The sequence below is a fragment of the Heloderma suspectum genome, chromosome 15 (genome assembly GCF_057233095.1).
Source record: "Heloderma suspectum isolate Gila_16-S chromosome 15, 16-S_ref, whole genome shotgun sequence".
NCBI lineage: Eukaryota > Metazoa > Chordata > Lepidosauria > Squamata > Helodermatidae > Heloderma > Heloderma suspectum.
In genome coordinates this window covers 9,575,723-9,591,638 of record NC_139472.1, presented here as the reverse complement: position 1 = coordinate 9,591,638, position 15,916 = coordinate 9,575,723, and the positions used below count along the sequence as shown (strand labels likewise).

Below are 15,916 nucleotides of genomic sequence, written 5' to 3'. Positions count from 1 at the left end.
TCCAGGGCCCTCCTCATATCATCAACCAAGACGACCAAGGCCGTTTCTGTCCCATGCCCAGGCATGAAGCCCGACTGAAATGGGTCTAGATAATCAGCTTCAGATTAACTGAGGCAGCTGGGCTGGGGGGGCGGGGGAGGAAACCAGTCTGGAAGTGTGCCACCGCTTGTCAGAGTAGCACACTGTAGCAGGCTAGAAGGAGCAATAATCCAAGAGCAGCAGCCTATGACACGTATGCTGACCCGCCTTACATGGTTTTTGTGAAAACTGCTGTCAGGAGTGCCTTGGCGGCCTCTCTCAGTAGATTCCAATAGCCAACTCAAGACACAGACGAAAGGATTTCTTTTCAAAGCTTTAATCCTTTTACAACTTAATGACTCTTTCAGCTGCTAATCACCAGTGACTAAAGCAAGGAACAGCAGAGTGGCCTAAGCTTCAAGTAGGCAGTTGATCCCCGTTTGAAAGAGAGTCACTTGAAGACCCAGAACTTATGGGCTAGGGAGAGATCCTCCCTCTTTCCCTTGGGTCCATGGGAGGCGGCCGTTGCTTGCGCGCCAAATGGGTGCTACGCCTCCTTTCCGCGCCCTCCATCGCTCGTCGCTCTTTGCGTCTGTGTCGAGCATCTAAGAAGCCCCCCTCCCGCACATCTTCACTGCCAGGGTCACTATCTATCTTAGGAATGCCGGCAGGAGGAATCTCTGCCAGGTGCTGAGCCTGGGAGGGATGAGCTGGTTCCTCTCCCACGCATTGCTGTTCCTCCTCAGAATCCGAACTGCTCTGAGGCTCTCTGGGCTCAGTTTCCACCCTGACAAATGCAGAGTGAGAGCATGTGAAGTTATTGTGAATGATCAAGAAGCACTACATCAAGAAGCACCGTCAAGAAGCACCATCATCATTATCATCATTATTATTAATCACCTGCCCATTAATCTTTTTATTTACACCACCATTGGGCTATTGACTTGTTGGTTTCTTTCTTCTTCTTCTTTTTGAATCTATATTTGTTTTATTTTTATAAGTGAAATAAACAATACCAACAACATAGTCAAAATCGCTTCAATGAAAGCAAACCAAACATCCAAATATAAGTCCAGTTGCAAATTATACCTATACAGCATATACACACTCTTCCGGACATTGCAGGTATTATTAATTCTTCAATCCACTGCTCCATAAACGATGAGCCTTGTCTTTCAATGTTATAACTTCGGTCTTATAGCAAATAAATGGGAGCAAACAATCCATTTCCATTAACCATATATTACCATTCCATTGACACATCTTAGTAAACATTCAAAGTTTAACCAACAGGAAATAATAATAATCATAGTCCCATAATAATGATAGTAATAATAATATTAATGATAATTTAAAAAGAAAAGAAGAAGAAGAAAAAGAAAAAGAAATTTAAGGGAAGGATACAAAGTAAAAAGTAAAAACAAACATTTATTTATTTTAAGTAATTTGTTGTTTCTATGCTTGTTGGTTTCTATGCTTAGAACATAAGAACATCAGCAGAGCCCTGCTGGATCAGACCAAGGGAAACCCACAAGCAGGACATGAGTGCAACAGCGCCCTCCCACCCATGTTCCCCAGCAACTGGCGTACAGGTTCTCCGATAGATTATTATTGTTTTAACAATTATTATTGTTTTGCTGCCATAGGATTCCATCGGTATTTGTATTATCAATCCTTGCAAGCTGCCCCGAGTGCCCTGTTTTGGAGGAAGGGCAGGGCATGAGCCCTGCAAATAAATAAACTGTTATTATGCCTTGCTCACCGGCTGATCAGCCCTCTCTGGATCCGAGCCGCCAAGGGCAAAATCCTCCTGCTGGCCCAGTAGCGGGAACGCCACATCCTGAAAGCAGCCGCCAGATTCTTTTTCTCCAGGATGGTGCAAGCGTCCTGGGCACAGGCCTCCTCTCGGTCCAGGTGCTCTGTCTGAAGGCGCCACAATCTGAAAGCTGCTGTGCAGCAGGGGGAAGGAAGTTGGAGCCACAAGGCTGTAAAGGGATGTTTTTTCCTAAGCTTGTCGGACACACAAATGCTCTTGTCGGGTTATGCTGTCTCCTTATATCCTGTATCAGCTTTCACTAAGCAGGTGCCCTCCAGACATGCCGAACTACAACTCCCATCAACCCCAAGCAGCACAGCTGGCTGGGGCTGATGGGAGTTGTCATCCAACACGTTTGGTGGGTGCCCACTGAGCGGGAGCACGGCGTATATACTAAAAGTGAAATTCTCTGAGTATGGAGCCTTACGGAGCCAAAACAGCATCCCCATGCCTGGGAGGGGAGGGATCAACAGGTTTGGGGGCATTCAGAGCCTTGCTGAACTTGACAGTCGGGAGGCCAACACCCCAAAATGACCAATGGGAGCCCTGCACGCTGCAACGCTTTGTCACAGCAGCAAATGAGCAACAGCAAACAAATGGCTTCCTTGCAAGAGGAAAAAAGGTGGGATATAAATGCAATAAATAAATAAATAAACAAACAAACAGCTGCTCCAAGACCTACCAGCCAGCCGCCTCATGTCTCGGACAGCCTCCGCCTTTCTGCATAGCTCCTCCGCTCCCTGCATGCGACGAAGCTGCAACCACAGGATTCCTTCTGCCCTAAACAAAAGCCAGGAAGACGAGCTTCATTTGCTGATTAACCATATACCTTTATTTGGTGACAGCCTTAACACAGACGCACACATATATATCCTGAAACCTGCATACGTTTTGCAAATTTGGGCCAGTCACTATCTCTTAGCTTAACCTACCTTGCAGGGTTGTTGCAAGGTAAGTTAAACTTTGCAGTTGTGGGCCAGTCACAATCTCTTGGCTAAACTACCTTGCAGGGTTGTTGCAAGGATAACATTCTGGGGAGACAGACCGTGTATTCTATCTTGAGCTCCTTGGAGGAAAGGCGAGGTATAAATGTAGTAATTTACTTATTATATTCTACTGCTGCTAGTCATGGGCGAGGCAAGGACTACTCAAGACACAAAGCCCTGGCCAGCCTCCTAAGGTGCTCCCTAAACTTTGCCCACATACTTCAAGCATATCTTTGCCTCCATAAGGGACAGAAACTTGCTTTCTTCCCCCTTAATGATACATTCTGAAATAGCTCAATTCCGCACAAGGCTTACGAAGAGCTACGAAATCCAATTGCCGAAGCCGGCAGAGAAATTATTCCACCTGTAGATGAAGAATGGAACCCCTGCCTCATCTTTGCACACCTGCTGTACCGGGTGACATCTTCCAGCTGCTCTGTAGAAAGCTGGCCCACGACAGGGGTTTTTGTTATTCTCTCTCTTTCTGGGGGTGCCGGCAAACCTTTTGCGCTACTCGCTGTCTCCTGCTGCTGCGAAGCTCGGGCCTCCTGCTGCTTTACCACGGCGTCCTGCCACTGACAAAGAACCAGACGTCACCCTACATTTCACATCCACCTCTCAAAACCTTTCATTGCCAAATGATAACCCTTTTATAAGGTATCGTGAAAATGGTTTTTCCTCTTCCCTCCCCATCCCCTTTTCCTTGTGTGTCGTGGTTTTTGAGACTGGAAACCTGCAGGCAGGGACCGTCTCGTTTTTACTGACTGCATGTAAGCCGCTCCGAGAGACCTTTTTTTAATCTGCTGAGAAGTGGGATAAAAATCCTTTAAATGAATAAATAATAAATAAACCCTTCATCAAGGTAGAAGTCAAGGACAGTTCTTTTTAGATCATGTCCTTTGGCTCCTTCCATAAGAACCTGCCCTATATTGGCCGGACCCGTGCCATTGGCCCAGTATTGCTTGTTCTGATTAGCAGAAGCTCTCTAAGATTTGTTGGTGGGGGGGAGTTCAAACTGGAGATGTCAGGAATCAAACCCAGGACCTTCTGCATTCAAAGCATGGGCTATATCCCTGGGCAGTGGCTAAACCCATAGGCTGACACCATCCTGACCCTGCCCACCTTTCCTACCCAATCTCCCCAGGCTCTCTTACCCTGCGGAAGCTGACGGACAGAACTGTCAAGGCGTGGCTTCTTTGGGCAACGCCCACCTGGACGTTCCTCAGCTGCACTGCCCACTGCAGGGCGGAGAGCCCCTTGCACAAGAGTTGGCGCTCATACAGGGCCTGGGCTGCGGCCCGCTTCCCAGAGACGTGGTTGCGCCAGGCCACAAAACATTTTGCCAGCAACGGGTCACACCTCTGGGGCAAAGGCCTGCAAATAAATCAACAAATCAAGGGCCAGGACTCGGTTTGAGAACGCCTAAATCGACTCGTCACCACCTCCGTCGGCCAGAGAGGCTGCACCCTCTGCCTCCTGGGACGAACGTCACAGCGCAGGGAGACCAACCCGGCCCCCTATGCCAGCCAGAGCAGGAACAGCTGCAGGGAGCTTGTTTCATCCTTCCCTTCCAAAAGAGCGCCTTTAAGAACTTTGAAACGATGAAGGTTGTCACAGAGAGGATCTCTTCTCGATCATCCCAGAGTGCAGGACATGGAATAATGGGCTCAAGCTACAGGAAGCCAGATTCTGGCTGAACATCCGGAGAAACTTCCTGACTGTTGGAGCAAGAGGACAATGGAACCAATGACCCAGGGAGGTGGTGGGCTCTCCCACGCTGGAGGCATTCGAGACGAGGCTGGACAGCCAGCTGTCGGGGATGCTCTGACTTGGACTCTTGCACTGAGCAGGGGGTTGGACTCGATGGCCTTGTAGGCCTCTTCCAACCCTACTACTCTCTGATTCTATGAACTGGTGCCTGAGTTTTGCCTCTCTCTTTTTTTCCTCCTCCCTCCCAATCCCTTTTCCTTTTGTGTCACGTTTTTCCAGTTGTGAGCCTGAGGGCAGGGACTGTGCTTAGTCTTTGTACACCGTTCTGAGAGACTTGGGGGGGGGGGGGGCTGAAGAGAGAGAAGAAAATGCTGTCAATAAATAAATCATGCAAGCATTAATTAATGCAATCCAATCTGTGTATGAGAACAAAAATGTGTCCTGAAAGGAAAGGCTCGCTTCATAGATGATGGGCATGGCCGTCACAGCAAGGGACATCTCAAGAAGAGGCATGCCCATTTCTCCATCCCATGGGACAGAATGCCTCTTCTGGGGTGGCCATTTCCTCTAAGGCAGTCCCATTTCACGGTTCTCCTCAAATCATCCGATTACCTGTCTCTCTCCCTCTCCATCGATGCGTCATCTCTTTCCAGGTTCTACAAGTAAAGAGAAAGCCAAGACAGTTCTGGCCACTTCTTAGACAATCCCACTGTTCCTATTTGGAATGTCTGGCACCAACCCAGGGCTTTGAACATTCTGCATTAAGGGGTTCCAAATTCCGCACCACAGTAACCTGAACTGGCTATATAGCTTGCAGAAAAGCCTGATTCTGCAACCAGAATAAATGGCGCAGAATTTCTTTTTAAGGTATATTACTAGATTTATATCCTGCATTTTTTCCTTTTGCAAGGAACACGAAGTGGCTTACATGGTCCCCCATGGGGTCCCCCCCGCAAAGTTTAATGATGCTGCTTTGCCCAGAGCAAAATTTGTCCTTCTAGCCTTCCACTGTCGGTTCTGGTAGATCCCCCTCTGCCTACAAGGCAGTACTACCCGCATTGGCTTTACATTAGAAGTGTAAAGATCTAAAAACACAATCATGTATTTATTTATTACATTTATATCCCTCCTTTTTTCATCTTGCAAGGTACCCAGAGCAGCTTACATTACCCTCCTCCTCTCCATTTTATCTGCACAACAGCCGTGTGAGGTAGGCTAGGCTGAGAGTCAGTAACTGGCCCAAAGTCACCCAGTGAGCTTCATGGCCGAGTGGGGACCAGAACCCAGATCTCCTGCATTCCAGTCCAACTTTCTAACCACTACAACACACAGTCAGCTTATTTCACACAATTTGCTTTGTTTCTAATTAACTGACGGAACTCACTGCCACAACATGAGATTTGAACTACAAACCGCAGCTCAATGAGGTGGTAGAAAGCCGAAGTGGCCGAGCGGATGATTGCATTAGTTTGAACTGCGGGTTCATGTTTTAATGCTTGCTCATGTAAAAATGTCCTGCAAACACACTCCAAGTAGCACATCAGAGAGAGAGAGAGAGAGAGGGGGAGGGAGGGAGGGAGAGAGAGAGAGAGAGACTAACCCAGCCTTTCCCCTGCTGTGTTAGTTTTCTACTTGGAGTGAAGTTTTATTTATACAGGGTAGCATTAAGAAATGTGAGTCGAGTTGGAAGGGACCTTAGAGATCATTGAGTCCAACCCTCTCTGCTCAGTGCAGGCTCCACACTGCAGGGTGCAGCTACAGCATCCCTGACAGGTGTCCATCCAACCTCTGCTTAAACACCTCCAGGAAAGGAGAACCCACCACCTCCCAAGGCTGCCTTTTCCACTACCGAACAGCTCTCACCATTAGGAAGTTTCTCCTAATGTTTAGCCAAAACCTGATGCTATAGATTGTAAGATCCTTCGGGTAGAGATCTATCCTCAAGCATCGTGGACATAGATGGCGCTGTAATAGCTTTGGCTAATGGGCAGTATAGCAATGTAATAAATAAATGACAACCAAAAAAAGTAGGGTATCTTCAGCCCCGTGGTCTCCAGAATTTACCATTCCTTCTGCGGGGCACGCTCCCAAATTCAGACTTTGGTAACAAGCAAACAGACTCGGCTTACCTCCTTTCGCACGTTATCTATCTCACCATCTTTCTCTTCACAGCATGGCAGTTCTCTGTGACCTCTTTCCACACCAGGCCAGCAGTCATCGCAGATGGGATTTAGGGAGCCATCGGCACACTCCCCAGCGAGGGTTGTTGGGATGGAGATATTTGTGCCGCCAGCAGGCTGTGAATGTTCACCAAGACCTGCTCTGGCTGCTGCTGCCCCAAAGGGGTCGAACTTCTGATGGGGCGAAAATGGGCTGAATTCATCCACGCAGTTTGTGATGAATGGGGCCCCGCCAGCTTCTCCTGGTTCGCAGCCTTCGGCGCCGTTACCAAACTGGCGGGCCAGAAAGACCTCTGGGCCTCCCGGAGGAGGAATGGTCAGGTCCACTTCTCGTTGGGGGTCGTACTCGGACACCCCCATATTCATCAGAGTCTTGGCACTCAATGTCTCCGGGGAGACCTGCAAACCATCAATGGAGAGAAGACCCAGTGGAAGGTCCCTGTGATCCAACTCAGAGCAATGGAATACTCTGGAAGAAGGTTCTTCTGGATGGTGGCAGTAGGTTTTTAGACAGCCACAGATACCCTTTCCTTCCAGAGCTTGCTGAACACCCGAGCAACATTTGAGGTAGCAAAAGGAAGTGCTGGAATAACTTCCTTCTCCTTGAAGCGCCAACGTGGTGGAACCAACGCCACCGTAGAACCCCATTGGCCAACCTCGGTCCAAGACCTCTGTTGGGGGTGCATGCCGTCCAGCGCTTTTGTACCTGTAGGCAATGGGGAGGGGTTCCCCATCTCCCAGAGTGCCCACTATGGAACCAGGACCCCAATCCCTAGCCAAGGGGGTTCGCCATTTCACGCTGGCTTGCTTGGCGTAGCCCTCTTCTGCAACGAGCTGCTCCATCATGCTTAGTGCAGCCGAGGTCGAGACCCGGGAACTGGAACGCGAGTGGTAAGGCAGAGAAGAAGACTTCGATTCCCAGGGGAAGGAACCCAAGGCTCCCATCACAGCGGCTTCTTCCTTGAGCCTTTGGATGGAACTGTACAGGTCACCAGAGGTTTGGGAAGACTGTAAGAGGGTTTGGAGTGTAGCGGAGGAAGGATGTCTATCTGCCAAAGGGGAAGAGTTCAGATGATCCAAGGTGAGGGCTGGCCCTGGAGGCAAGGAGTAGGCACTTCTGTTGGGACTCGTAGCAGGACGACGACAGTTGTGGTGAAGGCGACCCGGAGTCAGTACCTCCAACACTTTGGTTGGAGAGAAGGACTCTCCATTGGCCTCAAGATTCCCACTGCTTCTTTCCGACACAGAGAAACGACCTCTCGGCTGTTTTAATGCCTGCTGGGCTTTGTTCCCCATTCTGTCCTTGGAAGTAGCATTGTAGGGCTGGGGAACATCACAGCTTCCGCCTGAGAGGTTGTTTTGGGGGTTCCTCTTCGAACCAACTGGGCACGAGCAGCGTACAGCAGGAAGAGGGCAAGAGTCACCGATGGCTACCGCCTTTTCCAATCTGCACCTCTTAGATCCGAGGTTGCTTTGCTGCTGAGATGAAGGGTCAACGGCCATGTCCCGGAGTGGCCAATACGGACAAGACAGATTGGTTTGAACCAGACCGTGTTGCAGTGGTTCAGCGGCTTTGTTTCTTATAGATGCAGCTCGTAGCCTCCCCTGGGCAGTCGCTCCAGTATGGTGTGACCCAGGGACGGCAGAGCCAGCTTGGTGATGGGACACCGTAACGTGGCTTCTGGAGGACAAGTACAGATTAATGTTGACATTTTTCTGGACGTCTCTTTGCTCTGCAGAGAAGGGGGGAGGGAATGCAAAGCTGTTAAATTTTGGAGCATATGTCTCAAATAGATTTCCATTTCCTCCAGCAACTAATATTTCACAGTGGTCTTACGGCAGAACCGTCTCTTTCGCCAGTTGGGAGGTCTATGAATATTCCATGACATCACAGCAGCAGAGTCAATGGGAAAATAAACTATATAGATATACAGCGATGTCTCAATTAGCTAATTATACACGAGTAGCAGAGGGGAGACAGCCATGTACAATGATCAAGAATTCATCTGCATTCTTGAATACCAGGAAAGTAAAGCACACTCATACTCTGATTTAACACATATGTTTTAATTAACTGTAAATAGGGATGTCAGCGAAACCTGCAATGGATCCAAATGAGTTCAGGTTTCTGTGAATCCAACCTGCAGATTCTGCAGCAGACAGCTTTTCCCGAGTCACACGGATTCTGTGGACCAGTTTTTCACTTTTCAGGGAGGGGGGTGGGGTTGTGCTAATGCATATTAACTAATGTGAATTAGCAAAGGTAGAAAAAAAATATTGTAAAAAACCCTTGATAGGAGTTGTAGGCCCAAACATCTGGCACTGGGCTGGAGAAGTCTGAGATAGATCTGTACACACATACACACACACAATCTCCTCCCATAGGTTCTTTCCACATCTCGAGGCAGTGGCATGCTCACAGATTGTTCCACGTGGGACTGGCATGTCCTGAATGGCCCCCACTCCCAATCCACCGCCTACGCAGATGCCTGGTTTAGAATCTCGACGATCGGACTATTATGGGCTGCAATTCAAGAGCAGGATCCTGCATTTAAACTACTGGCTGTTTGGGGGGGGGGTACCCCCCCAGCAAAAATCATGCGTTTTTTTTTGCTGCCACCACAGCAAATTCAGTGGTAGCGGGGTATAAGCCAGGGTTCTGGGGGTGGGGGAAATCCTAACCCCCAGAATTTGCCTACCCCTGATTTAAACAAAGAAAACATCACATAAAGCAAACGCCTGGATGCGCTATGCAAAGCAAAACTGTATACTTCCATTCCCTTTGCATGCCTGTCCTTTCATCTGATAGCCTGTGTGAAAGAAGTAACCGAAACCCAAACCTTATCTGTTCAGCCCATCTCTTGGGCTTTTGAGATTTCACCAAGCACCTATGGTCAAAACCTATTTGGTTAAAACTATACTGATGTCAGACACCTTCATATTTTCATAGCTACAATCATAAGGGCTAGAGACTTGGCCCTATGTTTTCAAAATACTCAAGGCATTGCCTGGGATATTTCCCAGGATTTAAGACTAGTGGGGGATATACAACCAATCCTTAAAGGATCTGCGACACCCACCCTTTGTTACAAGCCCTCAAGCTCTTTACAAGTTGCTAAAGTTAAAAATGTTCAAGTACCATCTATCACTTCCTTCTAATAGCAAACTCGGGTGGTGAGTGCCAACAGAAATGGAGCCAGAGCAGGGCCACTGAGAAAGAAGAGGTAAGTATGAGCATGACTGGGGGCTCCCCAAAGTTTGCAGAAGTTCAATTAAAAAAAACACACCTAGAGAGGGAACCCCAAAAATCGCCCAATGAGAACTGAGCATACACAATAGCTACAGAATACTGAATGGCAGTTGAAAAACAAAAGTGGAAAACTCTGTGTGTGTGTATGGGAGGGGGGCAGTGAGCATAAAACGCTGTTTGTTAGCTCCTTAAAGCTTGTTGGATCCTGGGGGAGGACAGGGCTGTCTGGTGGGAACCTTGAACTCCTGCTAGGAGGCGAGAAGGCTACGCGGCAACATTCTGTTGCAGGTCTCAATGGTCTCGCCTTGTTTGCAAGAAAACAAAGCAACTCTAGGGTGCCCATCTCCCAAGCCAAAGGAGCTACGTCTAGCTGAGACAGTGCCTGTGCTAAGTTCTGATCCGCCAAAGCCGCATTTCTAGCACGCTGCAAATGCGTGTTCGGGGACGCACCTCCCGCTTCAACCGCCTTCTCTTCCAAAAGAGGCCTTACTCACTCTGATCGCCACTGTGGGACATCCTGCCTGCTCCGTCCAGGAACCTCGGGGGCAAGAACAGACACCTCTTTGTGTTCGCTCCTCTGACCTTGATGGATAAAAAAAAAAAAGCCCTGCTGCTTGGTGCTCCCCACCCCACCCCTCGGCAGCCAACCACATGCCTAATGCGCAAAATCCGAAGTGGCAGAGTGCGCAAGCCAGCTGAGGCACTCTAAGCAGCTTAAAGGCCACGATGAAAGATGCCAGCTAGTCATTACGTCTCCAGATGTCCGGGGTTCAGGGAGGGAGAGAGGAGAGAAGGCTTTGATCGCCCTCTAATTACAGCGCCATCCTCGAGATGGGCTGGATAAATTAGCTCAGAAACAAACCAGTCCATCACCCTGACTAGCAAACACACAGCACCCCCACACACACAGCCCGAGGTGATGTTTTACCGACATTTTAACCCCCTTCCATACAGCTAGGAAGGAAAAAAAACTAATTCATTTCATGTTTTCATTTATCATATTTTTATACCGCCCCATCGCCGAGGCGCTCTCCGGGTGGGTTGCAAAATGTAACCCCCCCATAAAATTCAATGGCGGAATAAAACATATGTTTTAAAAGTTAAAAAGTGTAAAACAAGAGAATCAAACCAAAATTTTTTTTTAAAAAAGCAAAAGCCTGCAGCGTCAAGATCTAAAGATGCAATCATTTCTTTTTCCTTTTTTAACTGCAGGATTAAAATGCCTGGGAGAATAAAAAGACCACAATGTAGGCACTGGGAAAACAGTGGTGTAACGCAGCTGGGGCTCGCAAGGACGCAGCCCCGGGACTTTTTTAATTAGCAGGGACACCGATTTCATCACTTCATCTGCCGCCCTCCTCAGACATCCCTGTTCCCTCTGAGCTTCACTGCAATCCTCACAGTAGCTGAGGGGAAACGGATTTTCCTGGTGCCGTGCCGAAAATTTCTCCCACATTTTTTCAACCGTTCTCATTCAATTTGATAAGAGAAGAAATTGCTTTTGAAAAGAAATTCAAAGGCAGAGAAACTCAGGAGAAATTCTCATGGGTTGGGTTTCCTGTGCTTGCTTTACGTATGAGGTGGCTGAGAAATGTGCGTGAGTGTCCGATCTGTCATGGTGCAATGATCTCTGTGGCAGCCTGCAGCCTCCTCGGCTTCCCACACTTCAGTTAAAGCCATCAGGAGGAAGACGTCATGAGGCCATTCCTCCCGTGGGGCTTTTTCAGTTCAGGCAGTGCAGCTGGCCTGGGACTGGGAGGCTGCAGAGCAGTGGAAAGATGTGAATAGAGAGAGAAAGCACACACAGCACCCTCGGCCACCTCGCAGTGATCAGGTAAGCTGAAAAATACCAGGGAAAGAAATTCAAAATCCTGCCTCAGAAGAGTGGAAGCTCATCAACACAGTTGATGCTGTTGCCACTTACAGAAGCAATAAACCCAAAACCCTGTGGAAAAAAGGAAGAAGCTGTGCTACAAACCCTGCCAGTAGTGAGCCCTGTGAGAAATGGTGGGAGAATTTCTCCTCCCCTGGGAGAAATTCGGTGAAATTGCCCCCCCCCCTTCTCTGCCCACAAATAGGCTGGAGAATTTTGAAAGGCCGTTTGTGCACAGCTCTAGCATATTCAAAGGCAGTATGGAAGCTGCCCTGGCTGACCACTCAGTCTGTCTGCCCAAGCTGGGCTCTATCGCGGGCCCTGTTCCTGCACAGGCACACAGGTCTTCCTAACCCTAACCCGAGGCTTAACCCGAACCCGCACATGAAAGCGCAACAGCTCCCCCTCCACACGGCAAACTCAGAGACAGCATGGAAGCTGTCTGAGTTGCCCACGCAGTTTGTCTGCCCAAGCTGGGCTCTATTGTGGCCCCGGTTCCTGCACAGGGACCCAAGTTTTCCCGGCCCCAACCCTAACCTGAGGCTTAACCCGAACCCGCACATGACAATGAAACAGCTCCCCATCCACATCGGATACTCGAAGACAGTACGTAAACTGCCCTGGTTGACCACTCGGTCTGTCTGCCAAAGCTTGGCCCTGTTCTGGCCCCTGTTCCTGAGGACCCAGGGCCCACATTTACCAATCTTTTGCAGACCCCAGATCGTCACCTATAATCACGCCTCCATCACGCCTGGATACAGCTCCATTTGAGAGCCCCCCTGCTACCAACTGATGCTGCTGAGACGTCAGAGGGAGAGGAAGCAGCAGCCTTTCTGCTGCACCCATCACTTCCTGAACTTTGCAACTCAGAACCTAGTGCCTGAATTTGGCTTTTTTCCCTCCTCCCTCCCAATCCCCTTTCCTTTTGTGTCATGTATTCTATATTGTAAGCCTGTGGGGAAGGGACTGTCTGATTTCTTATTTTTCTAAACCACCTTTTTGGCTAATGGGCAGGATTAAAAAAGGCAATAAATAGACAGATAAATAAATAAATAAAATCTCTTAGCAGCAGCAAATATGGAAGCTCACATTCTTGAACTATTGGCCCCTCAATAAAGATTTAAAAAAATACTGGGTCCAAAGGAATGCCAGTATCACGTTTCTTATGTCATTACAGCTCAACTGAGCCTCCAGCTTCAGAAGCAGCCTACCTGACTTCCAGATGCATGCTCTGCTTATGTGTTTCTTGGAAGCATCTGCTCGGGAAACATACACTGCACAAGGAAGGACAGGGGCAGGGTATACTAGACTCCAAAGAAACCTTGAACAAACAGCTTACCTGATATCACATAGGTACCTAAAGGAGGTGGTATATTTTCTTTCTTCCTGCCTCTCGGGGGCATTTTCAGGTTCTCCATGTCCATGTAACGGCAATGTTACCCCTTCCAAATAGAATCAGAGAAATGGCAATCCTATGATGGCAAACCTGGGACACAGAACGACTACCTGGAAGGTCAAAGAGATGGGAGATAAACAAAAAATAAAATAGGGGTGAAGGTATGCAACAAAGGGTTTGAAAGCCAGTACAGGCAGCTCTTGTTGGGGGAAACTGAAAGATGCACCCGTTTTACAGGTAGCAAAACTGAGGCTGAGATGCCTGCCGCTGCCGCCTGCTTTTCCAGGCCACTGAATCCACATTCAACGGCCTGACAAAGTAGGAACACAATAGGCAGCGGCAGGCATCTGGACTCAGTTTTACTACCTATAAAACGGGTACAACGGTGACCTGTGTCACAGAGCTATCAAAGGCATTAAAATGCTGCAATTCAGGGCACAGATCACACACACATACATCCCGGTCCCACCGCGTGGTCATGGGAATTCATATATACCCCTCACTCGCTCACCACTTTCCGAAGCACTGGAAATTTCCCTGGCCATTGCTCACATACATTCAAGCCTGAACGGGCAGCCATAAGGACTAGAATCCTTAGCACTTTGGGTTTGTTTTGTTTTTTTATATACGAAGGCTGAGATTTGTCATCAGCAGCTGTTGAGGCCTTGCTAGTCCCAACTTTGACTGGGACATATTTATTTATTTATTTATTTATTTATATCCCGCCATTTTTCCTCTTTAAGAAACCTAAGGCGGCGTACATTATCCTCCTCCCCTCCATTTTATCCTCACAACAACAACCCTGTGAGGTAGGTTGGGCTGAGAGTCTGTGACTGGTCCAAAGTCACCCAGTGATATGACAAGGAGAGCCGGTACTCTCATTCATTTATATTTCATTTTCTAATTTAAAATTCTTTTTAGGCTTTTAAGGGTAAAAACTCTCTCAAGGCTGCATACTGGGATACATTACTGGTGTTTGTTGTTTTCACGAAGCTTTCTTTCACCCCTGGATGGGTTTTCCTGTATGGGACATTATTGCTGTTGAAGAAGCCCCCTGCCAGCCTAGAAATATTTTAAACAGATAAAAATAAATACATATACTTTTCTTTTAAAAGAAAAAAGAAAGAAAAAGGGGCGAAGTCAGCAAAAGATGGCTCCGCCTTTGAAATTTCCCCCATGTCCAGGATCTCTTTCCTCCTTCAGTTTTTGCAGGACCAGAGGAGATAAGTAAAATCCAAGGTAAGTCCTACTTAGACATGAGTGGGAGTTAAGTTAGCCATGTGTCTACTCTAAGTAGGGCTTACGTTGGATTTTGCCCGATGCACATTCCTGTCATGTGTCTACTCTTAGTAGGGCTTATGTTGGATTTTGCCTGATGCACATTCATGCCATTGTGTCTACTCTAAGTAGGGCTTACGTTGGATTTTGCCCGATGCACATTCCTGTCATGTGTCTACTCTTAGTAGGGTTTATGTTGGATTTTGCCTGATGCACATTCATGCCATTGTGTCTACTCTAAGTAGGGCTTACGTTGGATTTTGCCCGATGCACATTCCTGTCGTGTCTACTCTAAGTAGGGCTTACGTTGGATTTTGCCCGACGTACATTCATGCCATTGTGTCTACTCTAAGTAGGGCTTACGTTGGATTTTGCCCGATGCACATTCATGCCATGTGTCTACTCTAAGTAGGGCTGGCGTTGGATTTTGCCCGATGCACATTCATGTTATGTGTCTACTCTAAGTAGGGCTGGCGTTGGATTTGCCCGATGTACCGTACTGCGGGTCGGGGGAGAGACAGAATCTTGCAAGCAGGGGGTCTTACTTCTGCTTGTCTGCCTCTGCTGAAAAGCTACTGGGGGAAATCAGCCGCATTTGTCCCAGAGGAGGAGGAGATTGCCCTAAGGGGGGGGGGGGTGCTGTGGGAGGGGGGGGGCACTGGGTACCTGCTGTGCAGAGCCGCTCTGTTTTCCGTTGCAATCTCCGCTCTTGGCTGCCCCGCGCCTTCCTTCAAACCGACGGAAATGCAACGGGGGGAAACCAAGGGGGATTCGCACGGCCGCCGCTGGAGTCTCTCAGGGGCCCCGCCAGGGAACCCGTGAAGAACGAACAGCGAACAGACGCACCAGTGGAACCAGTGAAGGCTGGAGTCTCCGATTTCAGCGGGGCTTTAAATCCGCTCCAGGTTTCAGCCAGAACCAGTCAGGACTCTAAAGGAGCTATCGAAGGTGCTGGACCCATTTTGGGGATGGGGTTCAGCCCCTTGGATAGCTCCTGTAGAGCTCTGACTGAAACCCAGAGTGGATTTAAAGCCCCACAGAAATGGGAGACACCAGCCTCCATTGATAAGAACATCGGAAGAGCCCTGCTGGATCAGGCCAAGGGTCCATCTCGTCCAGCATTCTGTTCACACAGTGGCCAACCAGATGCCCACGGGAAAACCCACAAGCAGGACACGAGTGCAACAGCACCCTCATGCCCATGTTCCCCAGCAACTGGCAAACACAGGCAGACTGCCTCTGACACTGGAGGGAGCGAATAGCCATCAGGACTAGTAGCCATTGATAGCCTTCTCCTCCAGGAATTTGTCCAACCCCCTTTTAAAACCACCCAATTGGGTGGCCATCACTACGTCTTGTGGAAGTGAATTCCATAGTTTAACTCCGCACTGTATGAAAAGGTCCTTCCT

At 48.6% G+C, this 15,916-nt stretch overlaps 2 protein-coding genes across 4 annotated transcripts in view; one reads left to right on the top strand and one right to left on the bottom strand.

The window, feature by feature from the left end:
• MTHFR (methylenetetrahydrofolate reductase) overlaps positions 1-8,638 on the top strand; it is a 59,708-nt gene extending 51,070 nt beyond the window's left edge. Inside the window, exon 13 of the mRNA XM_084821877.1 lies at positions 6,703-8,638. The gene's annotated coding sequence lies outside the window, so the exon portion shown is untranslated. The remainder of the gene's footprint in view (positions 1-6,702) is intronic.
• C15H1orf167 (chromosome 15 C1orf167 homolog) overlaps positions 1-15,239 on the bottom strand; it is a 32,901-nt gene extending 17,662 nt beyond the window's left edge. For 2 of the 3 annotated variants that reach the window (XM_084821869.1, XM_084821871.1), the window contains exons 1-8: positions 15,174-15,239; positions 13,173-13,339; positions 6,660-8,443; positions 5,143-5,186; positions 3,975-4,194; positions 3,226-3,395; positions 2,517-2,614; positions 1,781-1,964 (exon numbers count right to left, since the gene is read on the bottom strand). In XM_084821869.1, coding sequence (XP_084677995.1) covers positions 1,781-1,964; positions 2,517-2,614; positions 3,226-3,395; positions 3,975-4,194; positions 5,143-5,186; positions 6,660-8,443; positions 13,173-13,257 — 2,585 coding nt within the window. In that variant the 5' untranslated portion in view covers positions 13,258-13,339; positions 15,174-15,239. Of the gene's footprint in view, positions 1-1,780; positions 1,965-2,516; positions 2,615-3,225; positions 3,396-3,974; positions 4,195-5,142; positions 5,187-6,659; positions 8,444-13,172; positions 13,340-14,199; positions 14,292-15,173 lie in introns of all 3 variants that reach the window. The other variant, XM_084821870.1, reaches the window with a different exon arrangement.
• Positions 15,240-15,916: the final 677 nt, after the last annotated feature.